The 21740-nt window shown below is 40.7% G+C and overlaps 1 protein-coding gene and 1 long non-coding RNA gene across 7 annotated transcripts in view; both read right to left on the bottom strand.

The window, feature by feature from the left end:
* Positions 1–3667: 3667 nt before the first annotated feature.
* The window catches only part of LOC118387291 (ubiquitin-protein ligase E3A-like), a 51413-nt gene continuing 33340 nt past the window's right edge, over positions 3668–21740 (bottom strand). For 5 of the 6 annotated variants that reach the window (XM_052468259.1, XM_052468225.1, XM_052468270.1 and 2 more), the window contains exon 14: positions 5977–9612. In XM_052468259.1, the coding sequence (XP_052324219.1) occupies positions 9492–9612 (121 nt within the window). In that variant the 3' untranslated portion in view covers positions 5977–9491. Of the gene's footprint in view, positions 3958–5976; positions 9613–21740 lie in introns of those variants that run through there. The other variant, XM_052468237.1, reaches the window with a different exon arrangement.
* LOC127908809 (uncharacterized) lies at positions 13241–21021 on the bottom strand. The gene is made up of 5 exons (XR_008068546.1): positions 20641–21021; positions 18888–19001; positions 17637–17816; positions 16629–17461; positions 13241–13539 (listed from the first exon to the last, which is right to left on the bottom strand). It is a non-coding gene; the product is annotated as an uncharacterized LOC127908809 (long non-coding RNA).

Genomic DNA, 21740 nt, shown 5'->3' with positions numbered 1-21740 from the left:
TGGCCAGGTCGCAGTTGCAAATGAGAACTTGTTCTCAACTAGCCTACCTGGTTAAATAAAGGTGAAATAAAAATAAAAAAAAATAAATAAATGTAGTGTTGTGGTGTCTCTCTTTATGTAGTGTTGTGGTGTCTCTCTTTATGTAGTGCAGTGGTGTCTCTCTTTATGTAGTGTTGTGGTGTCTCTCTTTATGTAGTGCAGTGGTGTCTCTCTTTATGTAGTGTTGTGGTGTCTCTCTTTATGTAGTGTTGTGGTGTCTCTCTTCATGTAGTGTTGTGTTGTCTCTCTTTATGTAGTGTTGTGGTGTCTCTCTTTATGTAGTGCAGTGGTGTCTCTCTTTATGTAGTGTTGTGGTGTCTCTCTTTATGTAGTGCAGTGGTGTCTCTCTTTATGTAGTGTTGTGGTGTCTCTCTTTATGTAGTGTTGTGGTGTCTCTCTTCATGTAGTGTTGTGTTGTCTCTCTTTATGTAGTGTTGTGGTGTCTCTCTTTATGTAGTGTTGTGTCGTCTCTCTTTATGTAGTGTTGTGGTGTCTCTCTTTATGTAGTGTTGTGGTGTCTCTCTTTATGTAGTGTTGTGTTGTCTCTCTTTATGTAGTGTTGTGGTGTCTCTCTTTATGTAGTGTTGTAGTGTCTCTCTTTATGTAGTGTTGTGGTGTCTCTCTTTATGTAGTGTTGTGGTGTCTCTCTTTATGTAGTGTTGTGTTGTCTCTCTTTATGTAGTGTTGTGGTGTCTCTCTTTATGCAGTGTTGTGGTGTCTCTCTTTATGTAATGTTGTGGTGTCTCTCTTTATGTAGTGTTGTAGTGTCTCTCTTTATGTAGTGTTGTGGTGTCTCTCTTTATGTAGTGTTGTAGTGTCTCTCTTTATGTAGTGTTGTGGTGTCTCTCTTTATGTAGTGTTGTGGTTTAGGCCCAGCCTTTCCTCTTATACACTATATTAGGTCCAGCCTTTCCTCTTATACACTATATTAGGCCCAGCCTTTCCTCTTATACACTATGTTAGGCCCAGCCTTTCCTCTTATACACTATATTAGGCCCAGCCTTTCCTCTTATACACTATATTAGGCCCAGCCTTTCCTCTTATACACTATGTTAGGCCCAGCCTTTCCTCTTATACACTATATTAGGCCCAGCCTTTCCTCTTATACACTATATTAGGCCCAGCCTTTCCTCTTATACACTATATTAGGTCCAGCCTTTCCTCTTATACACTATGTTAGGCCCAGCCTTTCCTCTTATACATTATATTAGGCCCAGCCTTTCCTCTTATACACTATATTAGGTCCAGCCTTTCCTCTTATACACTATATTAGGCCCAGCCTTTCCTCTTATACACTATATTAGGCCCAGCCTTTCCTCTTATACACTATATTAGGCCCAGCCTTTCCTCTTATACACTATATTAGGCCCAGCCTTTCCTCTTATACACTATATTAGGCCCAGCCTTTCCTCTTATACACTATATTAGGCCCAGCCTTTCCTCTTATACACTATATTAGGCCCAGCCTTTCCTCTTATACACTATATTAGGCCCAGCCTTTCCTCTTATACACTATATTAGGCCCAGCCTTTCCTCTTATACACTATATTAGGCCCAGCCTTTCCTCTTATACACTATATTAGGCCCAGCCTTTCCTAGATATGGCTACTATGTTGTGATCACTACATCCGATGCAAATATCTGCAGAATTAGTAAAGATGTGATCAATACATGTGGATGATTTCATTCCTGTGCTGTTTGTAACTACCCTGGTAAGTTGACTGATAACCTGATCCCGGTTGCAGGCACTGGTTGAAGTTTTATCCTGAGTGATGATGAAAACCAGTCAATATTTAAAATCACCCAGACAATATACCTCTCTATTGATATCACATACATTATCCAGCATTTCACACATATTATCCAGATACTGACTGTTAACACTTGGTGGTCTATAGCAGCTTCCCACCAGGATGGGTTTTAGGTGAGGCAGATGAACCTGTAGCCATATTACTTCAACAGTATTTAACATTATCCAGATACTGACTGTTAACACTTGGTGGTCTATAGCAGCTTCCCACCAGGATGGGTTTTAGGGGAGGCGGTTGAACCTGTAGCCATATTACTTCAACAGTATTTAACATTATCCAGATACTGACTGTTAGCACTTGGTGGTCTATAGCAGCTTCCCACCAGGATGGGTTTTAGGTGAGGCAGATGAACCTGTAGCCATATTACTTCAACAGTATTTAACATTATCCAGATACTGACTGTTAGCACTTGGTGGTCTATAGCAGCTTCCCACCAGGATGGGTTTTAGGTGAGGCAGATGAACCTGTAGCCATATTACTTCAACGGTATTTAACATTAAGCTTTACAGGAATGTGGTTCTGAATATAAACAGCAGCACCTCCACCTTTGACATTTCTGTATTCCCTGTAAATGTTCTAACCTTGTATTGCTACCACTGTATCATCAAATGTATTGTCTAAGTGAGTTTCAAAGATATCAAATAAAATAACATCTCATTAGTCACATACACAGCGGGGTACCGGTACAGAGTCAATGTGGAGGCTATATACAGGGGGTACCGGTACAGTGTCAATGTGGAGGCTATATACAGGGGGTACCGGTACAGAGTCAATGTGGAGGCTATACACAGGGTGTTGAAGGTAGAGTTATTAAAGTGACTATGCATAGATGATAACAAAGAGTAGCAGTGATGTAAAAGGGGGGGTGCAATGCAAATAGTCTGGGAATGCAAATGCAAATTTGATTAAGTGATCAGGAGTCTTATGGCTTGGAGGTAGAAGCCTCTTGGACCTTGACTTGGTGCTCCGGTACCGCTTGCCGTGAGGTAGCAGAGAGAACAGTCTATGATTAGGGTGGCTGGAGTCTTTGACAATTTTTTGGGTCTTCCTCTGACACCGCCTGGTATAGAGGTCCTGGATGGCAGGAAGCTTGGCCCCAGTGATGTACTGAGCTGTTCACACTACCCTCTGAAGTGCCTTGTGGTCGGAGGCCGAGCAGTTGCCATACCAGGCAGTGATGTAACCAGTGGCTCTCGATGGTGCAGCTGTGGAACCTTTTGAGGATCTGAGGACACATGCCAAATCTTTTCAGTCTCATGAGGGGGAATAGGTTTTGTCGTGCCCTCTTCTCGACTGTCTTGGTGTGCTAGAACCATGTTAGTGATGTGGACACCAAGGAACTTGAAGCTCTCAACCTGCCCCACTGCAGCCCCGTCGATGAGAATGGGGGCGTGCTCGGTCCTCTTTTTCCTGTAGTCCACAATCATCTCCTTTGTCTTGATCACGTTGAGGGAGAGGTTGTTGTCCTGGCACCACACTGCCAGGTCACTGACCTCCTCCCTATAGGCTGTCTCGTCGTTGTCAGTGATCAGGCCTACCACTGTTGTGTCGTCAGCAAACTTAATGAGGGTGTTTCGTGTTTGGTCACGCAGTAGTGGGTGAACAGGGAGTACAGGAGGGGACTGAGCATGCACCCCTGAGGGGTCCCCGTTGCTGTCAGAATATGAATGTCATCTGTTACTAGCTGTTACGAATCCCTTTTGGCCCGACAGTCTAGGGGAGATGGTAACGTGACCCCGTAACATAACTCATGCAAATTATAACAGTGAAAAAGTAAAAGTGAGAACGAAATAACCCCAGACAACTAAACAGATGGTTTATTAGAACACACACGGTAATGGGGGGGGGCAGGAAAAGGGGCTGAGCTGGACCCAAGGAAAGAAATAATAAGCATCCAAAACACCTCTAGGCACTAGCCTACTTTAACAACCGCTAACTAACTGAGGACAAAGTGATATGGAGGTGCTCAAACAAAAGATAGCTCAATACATAAAGAGAGATAGTAGAGCGATCTACAGACATATGGCAGAATGAACTGTGATTGGGTAGGAAACAGGAGGAGGTGTGTCTTCTGATTGATGATTGATTGGGGAGTGATGATTTTCACCTGTGAGGGGAGAAGGAGAGAAAAGAACACAGGATACCTGTATCCGTAATGATTGATTTCATGAATCTTGTTTCTTAAGCTACATATATTAACGTGTGCTATTTTGAGCACTTGTCTTCTGAGATGCTTACTTGCTTTCATTGCTTTACAGGGAAGCTTAGCAGCAGTAGATGTGCTTATATTCTTTATGTTAGTGCAGGGTGAGCTGTTCACAGTGGACCTACTCCCAGGGAACACCAGCTTAGTGCTAACAGTATAAATCTGGTTCATAGACACATGATTACTGCATACAACAGCTGTAGGATCAGCAGAGACATTCAGAGCAGGTAGAGGGACATACATTAGGTTACATTGTGTCTACTGACACCCCTGGTATCATGTACATTTACTGAAGCATTATGATGACTCAGGGACACAATGGTAGGGATTAGCTGAGCTGGGTCATTGATAAGTCACTGTCTCAACGCAGCCTGATAATGCTGTGAAAGGATCCAGGAACCCAAATTATTTGGGTGGATCCCATCCTCCTTATAAAATGTGTTTTGTTTGCAAAAAGTATTGAAATTGTCAACAAAAGTTACACCCATTGAGCTGCAATAATCACGTAGCCAGTTGTGAGGAGAAAGAATCCTGCTAAAGCGTTCAATGTCTCCATTCAGAGAAGGGCACAGGGCCAGATATGATGGGTCTTTCGTTAGTGTCTAGCAGAGAGTCAATCAGCCCTTTGAAATCCAGTTTCAACTGTTCCAAACTGCCCTTCATAATGCCATTAAGACCCACATGGACTAGGATAGAATTGATTTCCAAGTCCTGACCTAGGAATCCTAGGAATACCTAGGATAGGATAAAGTAATCCTTCTCACCCCCCCCCTTAAAAGATTTAGATGCACTATTGTAAAGTGGCTGTTCCACTGGATGTCATAAGGTGAATGCACCAATTTGTAAGTCGCTCTGGATAAGAGCGTCTGCTAAATGACTTAAATGTAATGTAAATGTCTGACGTTGTACATTCAGGAGCAGCGTAGTGATGTCATTTACTCGGGGCTCTGGGAAAATACATTGTTTTTTCACCAGGAACGGTCACACCATGTGGTGCCAGGGCGCACCGGTTTGTAGAACTGCACCACCCAAAGGACATCAGCCAACTTGACACAACTGTCGGAAGCATCGGAGTTAACATGCCAGCATCCCTGTGGGACACTCTTCCGACACTTTATAGAGTCCACGCCCCGACAAATCGAGGCTGTTCTGAGGGCAAAGGGAAGGGTGGAACTCGATATTAGGAAGGTGTTCCTAGTGCTTGGTATACTCAGTGTATAATTCATAGAAGGGGAATTAAAGTGAAGCATGTTGTCATAAGAATGTCAGTGAAGATGGAGTTGAATGTTAATATGATGAGAATGACAGTGTAGAGTTAATACGATGACAGTGTAGAGTTAATACGATGACAGTGTAGAGTTAATACGATGACAGTGTAGAGTTAATACGATGACAGTGTCCACAGATACGATGACAGTGTCCACAGATACGATGACAGTGTAGAGTTAATACGATGACAGTGTAGAGTTAATACGATGACAGTGTCCACAGATACGATGACAGTGTCCACAGATACGATGACAGTGTAGAGTTAATACGATGACAGTGTAGAGTTAATACGATGACAGTGTAGAGTTAATACGATGACAGTGTCCACAGATACGATGACAGTGTCCACAGATACGATGACAGTGTAGAGTTAATACGATGACAGTGTAGAGTTAATACGATGACAGTGTAGAGTTAATACGATGACAGTGTAGAGTTAATACGATGACAGTGTAGAGTTAATACGATGACAGTGTAGAGTTAATACGATGACAGTGTCCACAGATACGATGACAGTGTCCACAGATACGATGACAGTGTAGAGTTAATACGATGACAGTGTAGAGTTAATACGATGACAGTGTAGAGTTAATACGATGACAGTGTAGAGTTAATACGATGACAGTGTCCACAGATACGATGACACAGAGACAGGGTTAAAAACGTATTATTTTATTTTGCATTATGTTGACACATCAAGTGTTTAATTAAAATGTTTGTACTTTCCTTAATTTCCATCATATCAAAATAAACCAGGCAAGCTAACAACTAAATACAATCGCATTCAGAAAGTATTCACAGCCGTTGGACTTTATCCACATTTTGTCTTACAGCCTGAATTGAAAACGGATTAAATAGAGATTCTTCACTATGAGGCCAATGGGGACTTGAAAACAGTTTCCGAGTTTAATGGCTGTGACGGGAGAAAACTGAGGATGGATCAACAACATTGTAGTTACTCCACAATACTAACCTAAATGACAGAGTTTAATGGCTGTGACGGGAGAAAACTGAGGATGGATCAACAACATTGTAGTTACTCCACAATACTAACCTAAATGACAGAGAAGTAAGCCTGTACGGAATAAAAACGATTCCAAAACATGGATAATGTTTGCAATAAGGCACTAAAAGTAAAACTGCAAAAAAATGTGGCAAAGAAATTAACTTTATACCCTGAATAAAAAAGTGTTATGTTTGGGGCAAATTCAAGACATCACTAAGTAAGTACAAATCTTCATGTAATCAATATGTGTTGTGCATAGTGGCGGTTGCATCATGTTATGGGTATGCTTGTCATCAGGAAGGACTAGAGAAAACCTGGTTCAGTCTGCTTTCCAACAGACACTGGGAGACAAATTGACCATTTCAGCAGGAGAATAACTGAAAACACAAGGCCAAATGTATACTGGAGTTGCTTACCCAAGATGACATTGAAGGTTCCTGAGTAACCTAGTTACAGTTTTGACTTAAAAAAATCGTCTTGAAAATCTACGGCAAGACGTTCCAAGTGGCTGTCTAGCAATTATCAACAACCAATTGACAGATCTGTGCACATATTGTACGATCCAGGTGTGCAAATCTCTTACAGACTTATTCAGAAACGGGATTTCTGACACGTATTGATTTAGGGGTGTGAATACTGATGTTAAATTGCATCGATTTTATTTAATACATTTGCTAAAATTGTGGGGTATTGTATGTAAAAGGGTGGGAAAAAAACAATTCATATTGAATCTATTTTGAATTCAGGCAGTAAAACACAAGACTGTTGTACACATCACAGGATATCAAACCAAAGCATTAAACCCTTCCTGCCAAGACTTTTGTATACATCACAGGATATCAAACCAAACCATTAAACCCTTCCTGCCAAGACTGTTGTACACATCGCAGGATATCAAACCAAACCATTAAACCCTTCCTGCCAAGACGGTTGTACACATTATTGGATATTAAACCAAAAATGTTCTGCATGGCTTGGCAGGCTTTCAGGTGTATAGCATAATGAAAACCAAACCACAGTCACACCAAATCAAACACCAACGAACCAAAAATACTTCAGAGAATAACACACTGTTCTGAGCATTGATGTGGCACATCAATTCAGTGTTATTATTATAAAACACTTTTCTCCAAGTCAATATTTCACATTATATGGGTCAGATGAACTGTGAAGTCAGATTAGGGTTGCAGAATGCTGCTAACGTTCCCAGGTTTCAGATGAACTGTGAAGTCAGATTAGGGTTGCAGAATGCTGCTAACGTTCCCAGGTTTCAGATGAACTGTGAAGTCAGATTAGGGTTGCAGAATGCTGCTAACGTTCCCAGGTTTCAGATGAACTGTGAAGTCAGATTAGGGTTGCAGAATGCTGCTAACGTTCCCAGGTTTCAGATGAACTGTGAAGTCAGATTAGGGTTGCAGAATGCTGCTAACGTTCCCAGGTTTCAGATGAACTGTGAAGTCAGATTAGGGTTGCAGAATGCTGCTAACGTTCCCAGGTTTCAGATGAACTGTGAAGTCAGATTAGGGTTGCAGAATGCTGCTAACGTTCCCAGGTTTTCCAAAACTCCTGGTTGGAAGATTCTGGATTTCCTCTTTATTCCCTCCAGATTCTAGGACTCTTCCAACCGGGATTTCTGTAAAACCGAGGGCTTTTTGTAAAACCGAGGGCTTTCTGTAAAACCGAGGGCTTTCTGTAAAACCGAGGGCTTTCTGTAAAACCGAGGGCTTTCTGTAAAACCAAGGGCTTTCTGTAAAACCAAGGGCTTTCTGGAAAACCAAGGGCTTTCTGGAAAACCAAGGGCTTTCTGGAAAACCAAGGGATTTCTGTAAAACCGAGGGCTTTCTGTAAAACCGAGGGCTTTCTGTAAAACCAAGGGATTTCTGTAAAACCAAGGGATTTCTGTAAAACCAAGGGATTTCTGTAAAACCAAGGGATTTTGTGTAAAGCATTTCCCCCCCCCCCCAAATGTTTGTGCAACTGTAAGTGAGAGTACAGCTACCAAAGAACTAACATGACCTGACAATTCACTGGAGCTTTTGTAAAGCTAATTACTTACTTTGTGTCTGTAACCATGCATTAAAATAAAATACAAAAAACTGAAAGCACTCCGTCAGGGCTAAGAGAGTTCTGCTCTGTTCTGTCTGGCGTACAAAATGAACATTGCAAAAAACATATAGGTATTGAACAGCAAGCTATTCAACACATTAGAAAGAGTGCAGGACCACGGCCAAAAGTAGCAGGGAGATTTGCCAAAGAGGCAGCAGGTACAGACGACGATGCAACGTCATCATACATAAGGGTTGCGCCCCAAAATGGCACCCTATTCCCTATGTAGGGGCCCTGGTGAAAAGTAGTGCACTGTGTTGGGAATAGGGTGCCACTCGCATAGCTTACAGCAGAGCAGGGAACACTGTGTTGGTGTACTGGTTAGAATAGTCCTGTGCCTTACGCGACACCACGCTAACACGTCATATGACATATGAACACCCCCCTTCAAGTACAGTGAAAAAGTATTTCACAGTACTTGTGCACGTGACAATAAAACTTGAAACAAAGCATTATAGAGGTCTATGAGCAGCTATAAAACACCTGGAAGGCATTATAATGCATTATGCATAGCTCATAAATGTACTTTTCAATGCATTATGAAGAGGGTATTATATTAGGAAGTGTTACCGACAACACTGCTGGCATTAAAGAATATCATAAACTAACATAATGTCCTAAGACGGCAGTATACAGTAATGTATATACCATTCACTAACATTCAGAAGGTCTAGTTAAGTGCACTTTCACAACAATCAATGATAACCTGCTTCTTCTTCTTCTTCTTCTTAATTTTTTTTTACACATCAAATAAACCAAGCGAGCTCCAGTAAGAATTATAACTGATTTCAACAGCTTGAATAACCTAGAACGTAAGGAGAGGTTCTACGTATATTAAATGGATCTGAGGGGGGGGGGCTAGATCGAATGTCTGCTAGTTGAGTCTATTTGCTGTCCAGGCACACGGTCTCTGGAGCACTTCCTTGTCGTAATGCCACATTAATTTCAACTGTTGCATCATTGTATAATTCCTTCCTTCTCCATTACAAAACATAAAACCATTGAACTGAAGCCAGGAAGTTTCGTTTTTGCAGAGTTGTCATTTTTGCTTGTTTCACAGCATTCCAAATCCTTTGGCATAAGTGATGGCTTTGAGAAGTCTCTCCTTCAGTTTCTCCTTTGTGTCGTATTCAGGGAGCAGCAAGGCATTAAAACACGTGTGAGAAGTAGGTAACCTGACGAGACAGAGAGAGGAGAGAGAGAGGGACAGAGAGAGAGACAGAGAGAGAGAGAGGGACAGAGAGAGACAGAGAGAGACAGAGAGAGAGAGAGAGAGAGAGAGGGACAGAGAGAGGAGAGAGGGACAGAGAGAGGAGAGAGAGAGAGAGAGAGAGAGAGAGAGAGAGAGAGAGAGAGAGAGACAGAGAGAGAGAGGGACAGAGAGAGAGAGGGACAGAGAGAGAGAGAGAGAGAGAGAGACAGAGAGAGAGAGGGACAGAGAGAGAGAGGACAGAGAGAGAGAGAGAGAGAGAGAGAGAGAGAGAGAGAGAGAGGACAGAGAGAGAGGACAGAGAGAGAGAGAGAGAGAGAGAGAGAGACAGAGAGAGAGAGAGAGAGAGAGAGAGACAGAGAGAGAGAGAGACAGAGAGAGAGAGGACAGAGAGAGAGAGAGAGAGAGAGACAGAGAGAGAGAGGGACAGAGAGAGAGAGGGACAGAGAGAGAGAGAGAGAGAGACAGAGAGAGAGAGGGACAGAGAGAGAGAGGACAGAGAGAGGGACAGAGAGAGAGGGACAGAGAGAGACAGAGAGAGAGAGGGACAGAGAGAGAGAGGGACAGAGAGAGAGAGAGAGAGAGAGAGAGGGGTATATAGAGCAACAGAAGTTACAGATCTATCCAAGTAATCTGGGAGGCCCCAATGAAACAGGTCAGGTGAGAGATATGATTCTGCATCCAAAATGACACCCTACTGCAGGGTTCCCCAACTGGCGGCCCGCGGGCTGAATTTGGCCCTAGGGTGGTTTTATTTGGCCCCCAAAACTTTTCTGAGCAAAAAATAAAGAAATACTTTTAACATTTTCATTGTTGGACATAAAAGATTGTAAAAACACCAGGAAATAGGCTGATTTTAATTTAACACATCTGTATTCCAAGGTTTCCCACGCATAGAGAGACATTTACAAATGTAAGCATGGTTTGAAAGAATTAGGTTTTAGTGGTCTTCTTGCAGTGAATGTGCAGACTACAAATTATTGTGCAGGACCATCCGCACAAGAAAAAAAATGGTCCCCTGCTGAATCTAGTCGATGATCCCTGCTCTAGTTGTTGTAATCTAGCAGGTGATCCCTGCTCTAGTTGTTGTAATCTAGTAGGTGATCCCTGCTCTAGTTGTTTTAATCTAGTAGTTGATCCCTGCTCTAGTTGTTCTAATCTAGTAGTTGATCCCTGCTCTAGTTGTTGTAATCTAGCAGGTGATCCCTGCTCTAGTTGTTGTAATCTAGCAGGTGATCCCTGCTCTAGTTGTTTTAATCTAGTAGATGATCCCTGCTCTAGTTGTTTTAATCTAGCAGGTGATCCCTGCTCTAGTTGTTTTAATCTAGTAGATGATCTCTTCTCTAGTTGTTTTAATCTAGTAGATGATCCCTGCTCTAGTTGTTCTAACCTAGTAGATGATCCCTGCTCTAGTTGTTCTAATCTAGTAGATGATCCCTGCTCTAGTTGTTCTAATCTAGTAGATGATCCCTGCTGTTCTAATCTAGTTGTTGTTCTAATCTAGTAGATGATCCCTGCTCTAGTTGTTCTAATCTAGTAGATGATCCCTGCTCTAGTTGTTCTAACCTAGTAGATGATCCCTGCTCAGGTAGATGATCCCTGCTCTAGTTGTTCTAATCTAGTAGATGATCCCTGTTCAGTTGTTCTAGATGATCCCTGCTCTAGTTCTTCTAATCTAGCAGGTGATCCCTGCTCTAGTTGTTCTAATCTAGTAGATGATCCCTGCTCTAGTTGTTCTAATCTAGTAGATGATCCCTGCTCTAGTTGTTCTAATCTAGTTGTTGATACCTGCTCTAGTTGTTCTAATCTAGTTGTTGATACCTGCTCTAATCTAGTAGATGATCCCTGCTCTAGTTGTTCTAATCTAGTTGTTGATACCTGCTCTAATCTAGTTTTTATACCTGCTCTAATCTAGTAGATGATCCCTGCTCTAGTTGTTCTAGTTGTTGCTCTAATCTAGTAGATGATCCCCCTGCTCTAGTTGTTCTAATGATCCCTAGTTGTACCTCTCTAATCTAGTTGTTGATACCTGCTCTAATCTAGTAGATGATCCCTGCTCTAGTTGTTCTAATCTAGTTGTTGATACCTGTTCTAATCTAGTAGATGATCCCTGCTCTAGTTGTTCTAATCTAGTAGATGATCCCTGCTCTAGTTGTTCTAATCTAGTTGTTGATACCTGCTCTAATCTAGTAAGAATATGTTCTTAACTGACTTGCCTGGTTAAATAAAGGTAAAATTAAAAATGTAAATTAAAGATGATCCCTGCTCTAGTTGTTCTAATCTAGTAGATGATCCCTGCTCTAGTTGTTCTAATCTAGTTGATTGATACCCTGCTCTAGTTGTTCTAATCTAGTTGTTGATACCTCCTGCTCTAATCTAGTAGATGATCCCTGCTCTAGTTGTTCTAGTAGATGATTCTAATCTAGTAGATGATCCCTGCTCTAGTTGTTCTAATCTAGTAGATGATCCCTGCTCTTGTTGTTCTAATCTAGTAGATGATCCCTGCTCTAGTTGTTCTAATCTAGTAGGTGATCCCTGCTCTAGTTGTCCCTGTAATTGTTCTAATCTAGTAGATGATCCCTGTCTAGGTGATCCCTGCTCTAGTTGTTTTAATCTAGTAGATGATCCCTGCTCTAGTTGTTGTAATCTGGCAGGTGATCCCTGCTCTAGTTGTTGTAATCTAGTTGATCCCTGCTCTAGTTGTTCTAATCTAGTAGATGATCCCTGCTCTAGTTGTTCTAATCTAGTAGATGATCCCTGCTCTTGTTGTTCTAATCTAGTAGATGATCCCTGCTCTAGTTGTTCTAACCTAGTAGATGATCCCTGCTCTAGTTGTTCTAACCTAGTAGATGATCCCTGCTCTAGTTGTTCTAATCTAGTAGATGATCCCTGCTCTAGTTGTTCTAATCTAGTAGATGATCCCTGCTCTAGTTGTTCTAATCTAGTAGATGATCCCTGCTCTTGTTGTTCTAATCTAGTAGATGATCCCTGCTCTAGTTGTTCTAATCTAGTAGATGATCCCTGCTCTAGTTGTTCTAACCTAGTAGATGATCCCTGCTCAGGTAGATGATCCCTGCTCTAGTTGTTCTAATCTAGTAGATGATCCCTGTTCAGGTAGATGATCCCTGCTCTAGTTCTTCTAATCTAGCAGGTGATCCCTGCTCTAGTTGTTCTAATCTAGTAGATGATCCCTGCTCTAGTTGTTCTAATCTAGTAGATGATCCCTGCTCTAGTTGTTCTAATCTAGTAGATGATCCCTGCTCTAGTTGTTCTAATCTAGTTGTTGATACCTGCTCTAGTTGTTCTAATCTAGTTGTTGATACCTGCTCTAATCTAGTAGATGATCCCTGCTCTAGTTGTTCTAATCTAGTTGTTGATACCTGCTCTAATCTAGTAGATGATCCCTGCTCTTGTTGTTCTAATCTAGTAGATGATCCCTGCTCTAGTTGTTCTAATCTAGTAGATGATCCCCCTGCTCTAGTTGTTCTAACCTAGTAGATGATCCCTGCTCAGGTAGATGATCCCTGCTCTAGTTGTTCTAATCTAGTAGATGATCCCTGTTCAGGTAGATGATCCCTGCTCTAGTTGTTTTAATCTAGTAGATGATCCCTGCTCTAGTTGTTCTAATCTAGTAGGTGATCCCTGCTCTAGTTGTTTTAATCTAGTAGATGATCCCTGCTCTAGTTGTTTTAATCTAGTAGATGATCCCTGCTCTAGTTGTTCTAATCTAGTAGATGATCCCTGCTCTAGTTGTTCTAATCTAGTAGATGATCCCTGCTCTAGTTGTTCTAATCTAGTAGATGATCCCTGCTCTAGTTGTTCTAACCTAGTAGATGATCCCTGCTCTAGTTGTTCTAATCTAGTAGATGATCCCTGCTCTAGTTGTTCTAACCTAGTAGATGATCCCTGCTCTAGTTGTTCTAATCTAGTAGATGATCCCTGCTCTAGTTGTTCTAATCTAGTAGATGATCCCTGCTCTAGTTGTTCTAATCTAGTAGATGATCCCTGCTCTAGTTGTTCTAAACCTAGTAGATGATCCCTGCTCTAGTTGTTCTAGTAGATGATCCCTGCTCTAGTTCCCTGTTCTAATCTAGTAGATGATCCCTGTTCTAATCTAGTATCCCTGCTCTAGTTGTTCAGGTAGATGATCCCTGCTCTAGTTCTTCTAATCTAGCAGGTGATCCCTGCTCTAGTTGTTCTAATCTAGTAGATGATCCCTGCTCTAGTTGTTCTAATCTAGTAGATGATCCCTGCTCTAGTTGTTCTAATCTAGTAGATGATCCCTGCTCTAGTTGTTCTAATCTAGTTGTTGATACCTGCTCTAGTTGTTCTAATCTAGTTGTTGATACCTGCTCTAATCTAGTAGATGATCCCTGCTCTAGTTGTTCTAATCTAGTTGTTGATACCTGCTCTAATCTAGTTTTTGATACCTGCTCTAATCTAGTAGATGATCCCTGCTCTAGTTGTTCTAATCTAGTAGATGATCCCTGCTCTAGTTGTTCTAATCTAGTTGTTGATACCTGCTCTAATCTAGTTGTTGATACCTGCTCTAATCTAGTAGATGATCGAGTGATCCCTGCTCTAGTTGTTCTAATCTAGTTGTTGATACCCTGCTCTAGTTGTTCTAATCTAGTAATGATCCCTGCTCTAGTTGTTCTATCTAGTAGATGATCCCTGCTCTAAATCTAGTGATTCCCTGCTCTAACTAGTAAGAATATGTTTGACTTGCCTGGTTAAATAAAGGTCAAATTAAAAAAATGATGATCCCTGCTCTAGTTGTTCTAAAGATGATCCCTCTAGTTGTTCTAATCTAGTAGATGTTCTAATCTAGTAGATGATCCCTGCTCTAGTTGTTCTAATCTAGTAGATGATCCCTGCTCTAGTTGTTCTAATCTAGTAGATGATCCCTGCTCTAGTTGTTCTAATCTAGTAGATGATCCCTGCTCTAGTTGTTCTAATCTAGTAGATGATCCCTGCTCTAGTGTTGTTCTAATCTAGTAGATGATCCCTGCTCTAGTTGTTCTAATCTAGTAGATGATCCCTGCTAATCTCTAGTTGTTCTAATCTAGTAGATGATCCCTGCTCTAGTTGTTCTAAATCTAGTAGATGATCCCTGCTCTAGTTGTTCTAATCTAGTAGATGATCCCTGCTCTAGTTGTTCTAATCTAGTAGATGATCCCTGCTCTAGTTGTTCTAATCCTAGTAGATGATCCCTGCTCTTGTTGTTCTAATCTAGTAGATGATCCCTGCTCTAGTTGTTCTAATCTAGTTGTTCTAATCTAGTAGATGATCCCTGCTCTAGTTGTTCTAATCTAGTAGATGATCCCTGCTCTAGTTGTTGATCCCTGCTCTAGTTGTTCTAATCTAGTAGATGATCCCTGCTCTAGTTGTTCTAATTAGTAGATGATCCCTGCTCTAGTTGTTCTAATCTAGTAGATGATCCCTGCCCTCTAGTTGTTCTAATCTAGTAGATGATCCCTGCTCTGTTCTAGTTGTTCCTGCTCTAAATCTAGTTGATGATCCTGCTCTAATGATGATCCCTCTAGTTGTTCTCTAGTTGTTCTCTAATCTAGTAGATGATCCCTGCTCTAGTTGTTCTAATCTAGCAGATGATCCCTGCTCTAGTTGTTCTAATCTAGTAGATGATCCCTAGTAGATGATCCCTGCTCTAGTTGTTCTAGTTGTTGATACTAATCTAGTAGATGATCCCTGCTCTAGGTTCTAATCTAGTAGATGATCCTGCTCTAGTTGTTCTAATCTAGTAGATGATCCCTGCTCTAGTTGTTCTAATCTAGTAGATGATCCCTGCTCTAGTTGTTCTAATCCCTGCTCTAGTTGTTCTAATCTAGTAGATGATCCCTGCTCTAGTTGTTCTAATCTAGTAGATGATCCTGCTCTAGTTGTTCTAATCTAGTTGTTGATACCTGCTCTAATCTAGTCGATGATCCCTGCTCTAGTTGTTCTAATCTAGTAGATGATCCCTGCTCTAGTTGTTCTAATCTAGTTGATTGATACCTGATGATCCCTCTAATCTAGTAGATGATCCCTGCTCTAGTTGTTCTAATCTAGTAGATGATCCCTGCTCTAGTTGTTCTAATCTAGTTGTTGATACCTGCTCTAATCTAGTCGATGATCCCTGCTCTAGTTGTTCTAATCTAGTAAGAATATGTTCTTAACTGACTTGCCTGGTTAAATAAAGGTAAAATTAAAAATGTAAATTAAAGATGATCCCTGCTCTAGTTGTTCTAATCTAGTAGATGATCCCTGCTCTAGTTGTTCTAACCTAGTAGATGATCCCTGCTCTAGTTGTTCTAATCTAGTAGATGATCCCTGCTCTAGTTGTTCTAATCTAGTAGATGATCCCTGCTCTAGTTGTTCTAATCTAGTAGATGATCCCTGCTCTTGTTGTTCTAATCTAGTAGATGATCCCTGCTCTAGTTGTTCTAATCTAGTAGATGATCCCTGCTCTAGTTGTTCTAATCTAGTAGATGATCCCTGCTCTAGTTGTTCTAATCTAGTAGATGATCCCTGCTCTTCTTGTTCTAATCTAGTAGATGATCCCTGCTCTAGTTGTTCTAATCTAGTAGATGATCCCTGCTCTAGTTGTTCTAACCTAGTAGATGATCCCTGCTCTAGTTGTTCTAATCTAGTAGATGATCCCTGCTCTAGTTGTTCTAATCTAGTAGATGAGCCCTGCTCTAGTTGTTCTAATCTAGTAGATGATCCCTGCTCTTGTTGTTCTAATCTAGTAGATGATCCCTGCTCTAGTTGTTCTAATCTAGTAGAATATCCCTGCTCTAGTTGTTCTAACCTAGTAGATGATCCCTGCTCAGGTAGATGATCCCTGCTCTAGTTGTTCTAATCTAGTAGATGATCCCTGTTCAGGTAGATGATCCCTGCTCTAGTTCTTCTAATCTAGCAGGTGATCCCTGCTCTAGTTCTTCTAATCTAGCAGGTGATCCCTGCTCTAGTTGTTCTAACCTAGTAGATGATCCCTGCTCTAGTTGTTCTAACCTAGTAGATGATCCCTGCTCTAGTTGTTCTAATCTAGTAGATGATCCCTGCTTGAGTTGCTCTAATCTAGTAGATGATCCCTGCTCTAGTTGCTCTAATCTAGTTGTTGATACCTGCTCTAATCTAGTAGATGATCCCTGCTCGAGTTGTTCTAATCTAGTTGTTGATACCTGCTCTAATCTAGATGATCCCTGCTCTAGTTGTTCTAATCTAGTTGTTGATACCTGCTCTAATCTAGTAGATGATCCCTGCTCTAGTTGTTCTAATCTAGTTGTTGATACCTGCTCTAATCTAGTTTTTGATACCTGCTCTAATCTAGTAGATGATCCCTGCTCTAGTTGTTCTAATCTAGTAGATGATCCCTGCTCTAGTTGTTCTAATCTAGTAGATGATCCCTGCTCTAGTTGTTCTAATCTAGTTGTTGATACCTGCTCTAATCTAGTAGATGATCCCTGCTCTAGTTGTTCTAATCTAGTAGATGATCCCTGCTCTAGTTGTTCTAATCTAGTAGATGATCCCTGCTCTTGTTGTTCTAATCTAGTAGATGATCCCTGCTCTAGTTGTTCTAATCTAGTAGATGATCCCTGTTCAGGTAGATGATCCCTGCTCTAGTTCTTCTAATCTAGCAGGTGATCCCTGCTCTAGTTGTTCTAATCTAGTAGATGATCCTGCTCTAGTTGTTCTAATCTAGTAGATGATCCCTGCTCTAGTTGTTCTAATCTAGTAGATGATCCCTGCTCTAGTTGTTCTAATCTAGTTGTTGATACCTGCTCTAGTTGTTCTAATCTAGTTGTTGATACCTGCTCTAATCTAGTAGATGATCCCTGCTCTAGTTGTTCTAATCTAGTTGTTGATCCCTGCTCTAATCTAGTTTTTGATACCTGCTCTAATCTAGTAGATGATCCCTGCTCTAGTTGTTCTAATCTAGTTGTTGATACCTGTTCTCTAGTTGTTCTAATCTAGTTGTTCTGATACCTGCTCTAATCTAGTCGATGATCCCTGCTCTAGTTGTTCTAATCTAGTAGATGATCCCTGCTCTAGTTGTTCTAATCTAGTTGTTGATACCTGCTCTAATCTAGTCGATGATCCCTGCTCTAGTTGTTCTAATCTAGTAGATGATCCCTGCTCTAGTTGTTCTAATCTAGTTGTTGATACCTGTTCTAATCTAGTAGATGATCCCCTGCTCTAGTTGTTCTAATCTAGTAGATGATCCCTGCTCTAGTTGTTCTAATCTAGTTGTTGATACCTGCTCTAATCTAGTCGATGATCCCTGCTAATCTAGTTGTTCTAATCTAGTAAGAATATGTTCTTAACTGACTTGCCTGGTTAAATAAAGGTAAAATTAAAAATGTAAATTAAAGATGATCCCTGCTCTAGTTGTTCTAATCTAGTAGATGATCCCTGCTAATCTAGTAGATGATCCCTGCTCTAGTTGTTCTAATCTAGTTGTTGAGATGATCCTGCTTAGTTGTTCTAATCTAATCTAGTAGATGATCCCTGCTCTAGTTGTTCTAATCTAGTAGATGATCCCTGCTCTAGTTGTTCTAACCTAGTAGATGATCCCTGCTCTAGTTGTTCTAATCTAGTAGATGATCCCTGCTCTAGTTGTTCTAATCTAGTAGATGATCCCTGCTCTAGTTGTTCTAATCTAGTAGATGATCCCTGCTCTTGTTGTTCTAATCTAGTAGATGATCCCTGCTCTAGTTGTTCTAATCTAGTAGATGATCCCTGCTCTAGTTGTTCTAATCTAGTAGATGATCCCTGCTCTAGTTGTTCTAATCTAGTAGATGATCCCTGCTCTAGTTGTTCTAATCTAGTTGTTGATACCTGCTCTAATCTAGTTTTGTTCTAATCTAGTAGATGATCCCTGCTCTAGTTGTTCTAATCTAGTAGATGATCCCTGCTCTAGTTGTTCTAACCTAGTAGATGATCCCTGCTCTAGTTGTTCTAATCTAGTAGATGATCCCTGCTCTAGTTGTTCTAATCTAGTAGATGATCCCTGCTCTCTAGTAGATGTTCTAATCTAGTAGATGATCCCTGCTCTAGTTGTTCTAATCTAGTAGATGATCCCTGCTCTAGTTGTTCTAATCTAGTAGATGATCCCTGCTCTAGTTGTTCTAATCTAGTTGTTGATACCTGCTCTAGTTGTTCTAATCTAGTTGTTGATACCTGCTCTAATCTAGTAGATGATCCCTGCTCTAGTTGTTCTAATCTAGTTGTTGATACCTGCTCTAATCTAGTTTTTGATACCTGCTCTAATCTAGTAGATGATCCCTGCTCTAGTTGTTCTAATCTAGTAGATGATCCCTGCTCTAGTTGTTCTAATCTAGTTGTTGATACCTGCTCTAATCTAGTCCCTGATGATAGATGATCCCTGCTCTAGTTGTTCTAATCTAGTAGATGATCCCTGCTCTAATCTAGTTGTTCTAATCTAGTTGATGATCCCTGCTCTAGTTGTAATCTAGTGATCCCTGATTGATCCTGTTCTAATCTAGTAGATGATCCCTGCTCTAGTTGTTCTAATCTAGTAGATGATCCCTGCTCTAGTTGTTCTAATCTAGTTGTTGATACCTGCTCTAATCTAGTCGATGATCCCTGCTCTAGTTGTTCTAATCTAGTAAGAATATGTTCTTAACTGACTTGCCTGGTTAAATAAAGGTAAAATTAAAAATGTCCCTGCTCTAAATTAAAGATGATCCCTGCTCTAGTTGTTCTAATCTAGTAGATGATCCCTGCTCTAGTTGTTCTAATCTAGTTGTTGATACCTGCTCTAATCTAGTAGATGATCCCTGCTCTAGTTGTTCTAATCTAGTAGATGATCCCTGCTCTAGTTGTTCTAATCTAGTAGATGATCCCTGCTCTAGTTGTTCTAATCTAGTAGATGATCCCTGCTCTAGTTGTTCTAATCTAGTAGATGATCCCTGCTCTAGTTGTTCTAATCTAGTAGATGATCCCTGCTCTAGTTGTTCTAATCTAGTTCTAATCTAGTAGATGATCCCTGCTCTAGTTGTTCTAATCTAGTAGATGATCCCTGCTCTAGTTGTTCTAATCTAGTAGATGATCCCTGCTCTTGTTGTTCTAATCTAGTAGATGATCCCTGCTCTAGTTGTTCTAATCTAGTTGTTGATACCTGCTCTAGTTGTTCTATCTAGTAGATGATCCCTGCTCTAGTTGTTCTAATCTAGTAGATGATCCCTGCTCTAGTTGTTCTAAGATGATCCCTAGTAGATGATCCCTGCTCTAGTTGTTCTAATCTAGTAGATGATCCCTGCTCTAGTTGTTCTAATCTAGTAGATGATCCCTGCTCTAGTTGTTCTAATCTAGTAGATGATCCCTGCTCTTGTTGTTCTAATCTAGTAGATGATCCCTGCTCTAGTTGTTCTAATCTAGTAGATGATCCCTGCTCTAGTTGTTCTAATCTAGTAGATGATCCCTGCTCTAGTTGTTGATAATCTAGTAGATGATCCCTGCTCTAGTTGTTCTAATCTAGTAGATGATCCCTGCTCTAGTTGTTCTAACCTAGTAGATGATCCCTGCTCTAGTTGTTCTAATCTAGTAGATGATCCCTGCTCTAGTTGTTCTAATCTAGTAGATGATCCCTGCTCTAGTTGTTCTAATCTAGTAGATGATCCCTGCTCTTGTTGTTCTAATCTAGGAGATGATCCCTGCTCTAGTTGTTCTAATCTAGTAGATGATCCCTGCTCTAGTTGTTCTAACCTAGTAGATGATCCCTGCTCAGGTAGATGATCCCTGCTCTAGTTGTTCTAATCTAGTAGATGATCCCTGTTCAGGTAGATGATCCCTGTTGTTCTAATCTAGTTCTTCTAATCTAGTAGATGATCCCTGCTCTAGTTGTTCTAATCTAGTAGATGATCCCTGCTCTAGTTGTTCTAATCTAGTAGATGATCCCTGCTCTAGTCGTTCTAATCTAGTTGATGATCCCTGCTCTAGTTGTTCTAATCTAGTTGATCCCTGATACCTGCTCTAATCTAGTAGATGATCCCTGCTCGAGTTGTTCTAATCTAGTTGTTGATACCTGCTCTAATCTAGATGATCCCTGCTCTAGTTGTTCTAATCTAGTTGTTGATACCTGCTCTAATCTAGTAGATGATCCCTGCTCTAGTTGTTCTAATCTAGTTGTTGATACCTGCTCTAATCTAGTAGATGATCCCTGCTCTAGTTGTTCTAATCTAGTAGATGATCCCTGCTCTAGTTGTTCTAATCTAGTTGTTGATACCTGCTCTAATCTAGTAGATGATCCCTGCTCTAGTTGCTCTAATCTAGTAGATGATCCCTGCTCTAGTTGTTCTAATCTAGTTGTTGATACCTGCTCTAATCTAGTCGATGATCCCTGCTCTAGTTGTTCTAATCTAGTTGTTGATACCTGCTCTAATCTAGTAAGAATATGTTCTTGATGACTTGCCTGGTTAAATAAAGGTAAAATTAAAAAATGTAAATTAAAGATGATCCCTGCTCTAGTTGTTCTAATCTAGTAGATGATCCCTGCTCTAGTTGTTCTAATCTAGTTGTTGATACCTGCTCTAATCTAGTAGATGATCCCTGCTCTAGTTGCTCTAATCTAGTAGATGATCCCTGCTCTAGTTGTTCTAATCCACAGTGCATTCGGAAAGTATTCAGACCCCTTTACTTTTTCCACATTTTGTTATGTTACAGCCTTATTCTAAAATGTATTAAATTTTAAAAAAACTAATCTACACACAGTACCCAATACTGACAAAGTGAAAACAGGTTAATATTTTTTTCAAATTTATAAATTATAAAAAACAGAAATACCTTATTTACATAAGTATTCAGACCCTTTGCTATGAGACTCGAAATTGAGCTCAGATGCATCCTGTTTTCATGAATCGTCCTTGAGATGTTTGTACAACTTGATTTGAGTCCACATGTGGTAAATTCAACTGATTGGACATGATTTGGAAAGGCAAACATCTGTCTGTATAAGTTCCCGCAGTTGACAGTGCATGTCAGAGGAAAAACCAAGACAAGATGTCGAATAAATTAATTGTCCGTAGAGCTCCAAAACAGGATTGTGCCGAGAGACATATCTGGGGAAAA

The sequence above is a fragment of the Oncorhynchus keta genome, chromosome 1 (genome assembly GCF_023373465.1).
Source record: "Oncorhynchus keta strain PuntledgeMale-10-30-2019 chromosome 1, Oket_V2, whole genome shotgun sequence".
NCBI lineage: Eukaryota > Metazoa > Chordata > Actinopteri > Salmoniformes > Salmonidae > Oncorhynchus > Oncorhynchus keta.
The sequence above is the reverse complement of the archived record's forward strand: the minus strand, read 5'-3'. Positions and strand labels throughout refer to the sequence as shown.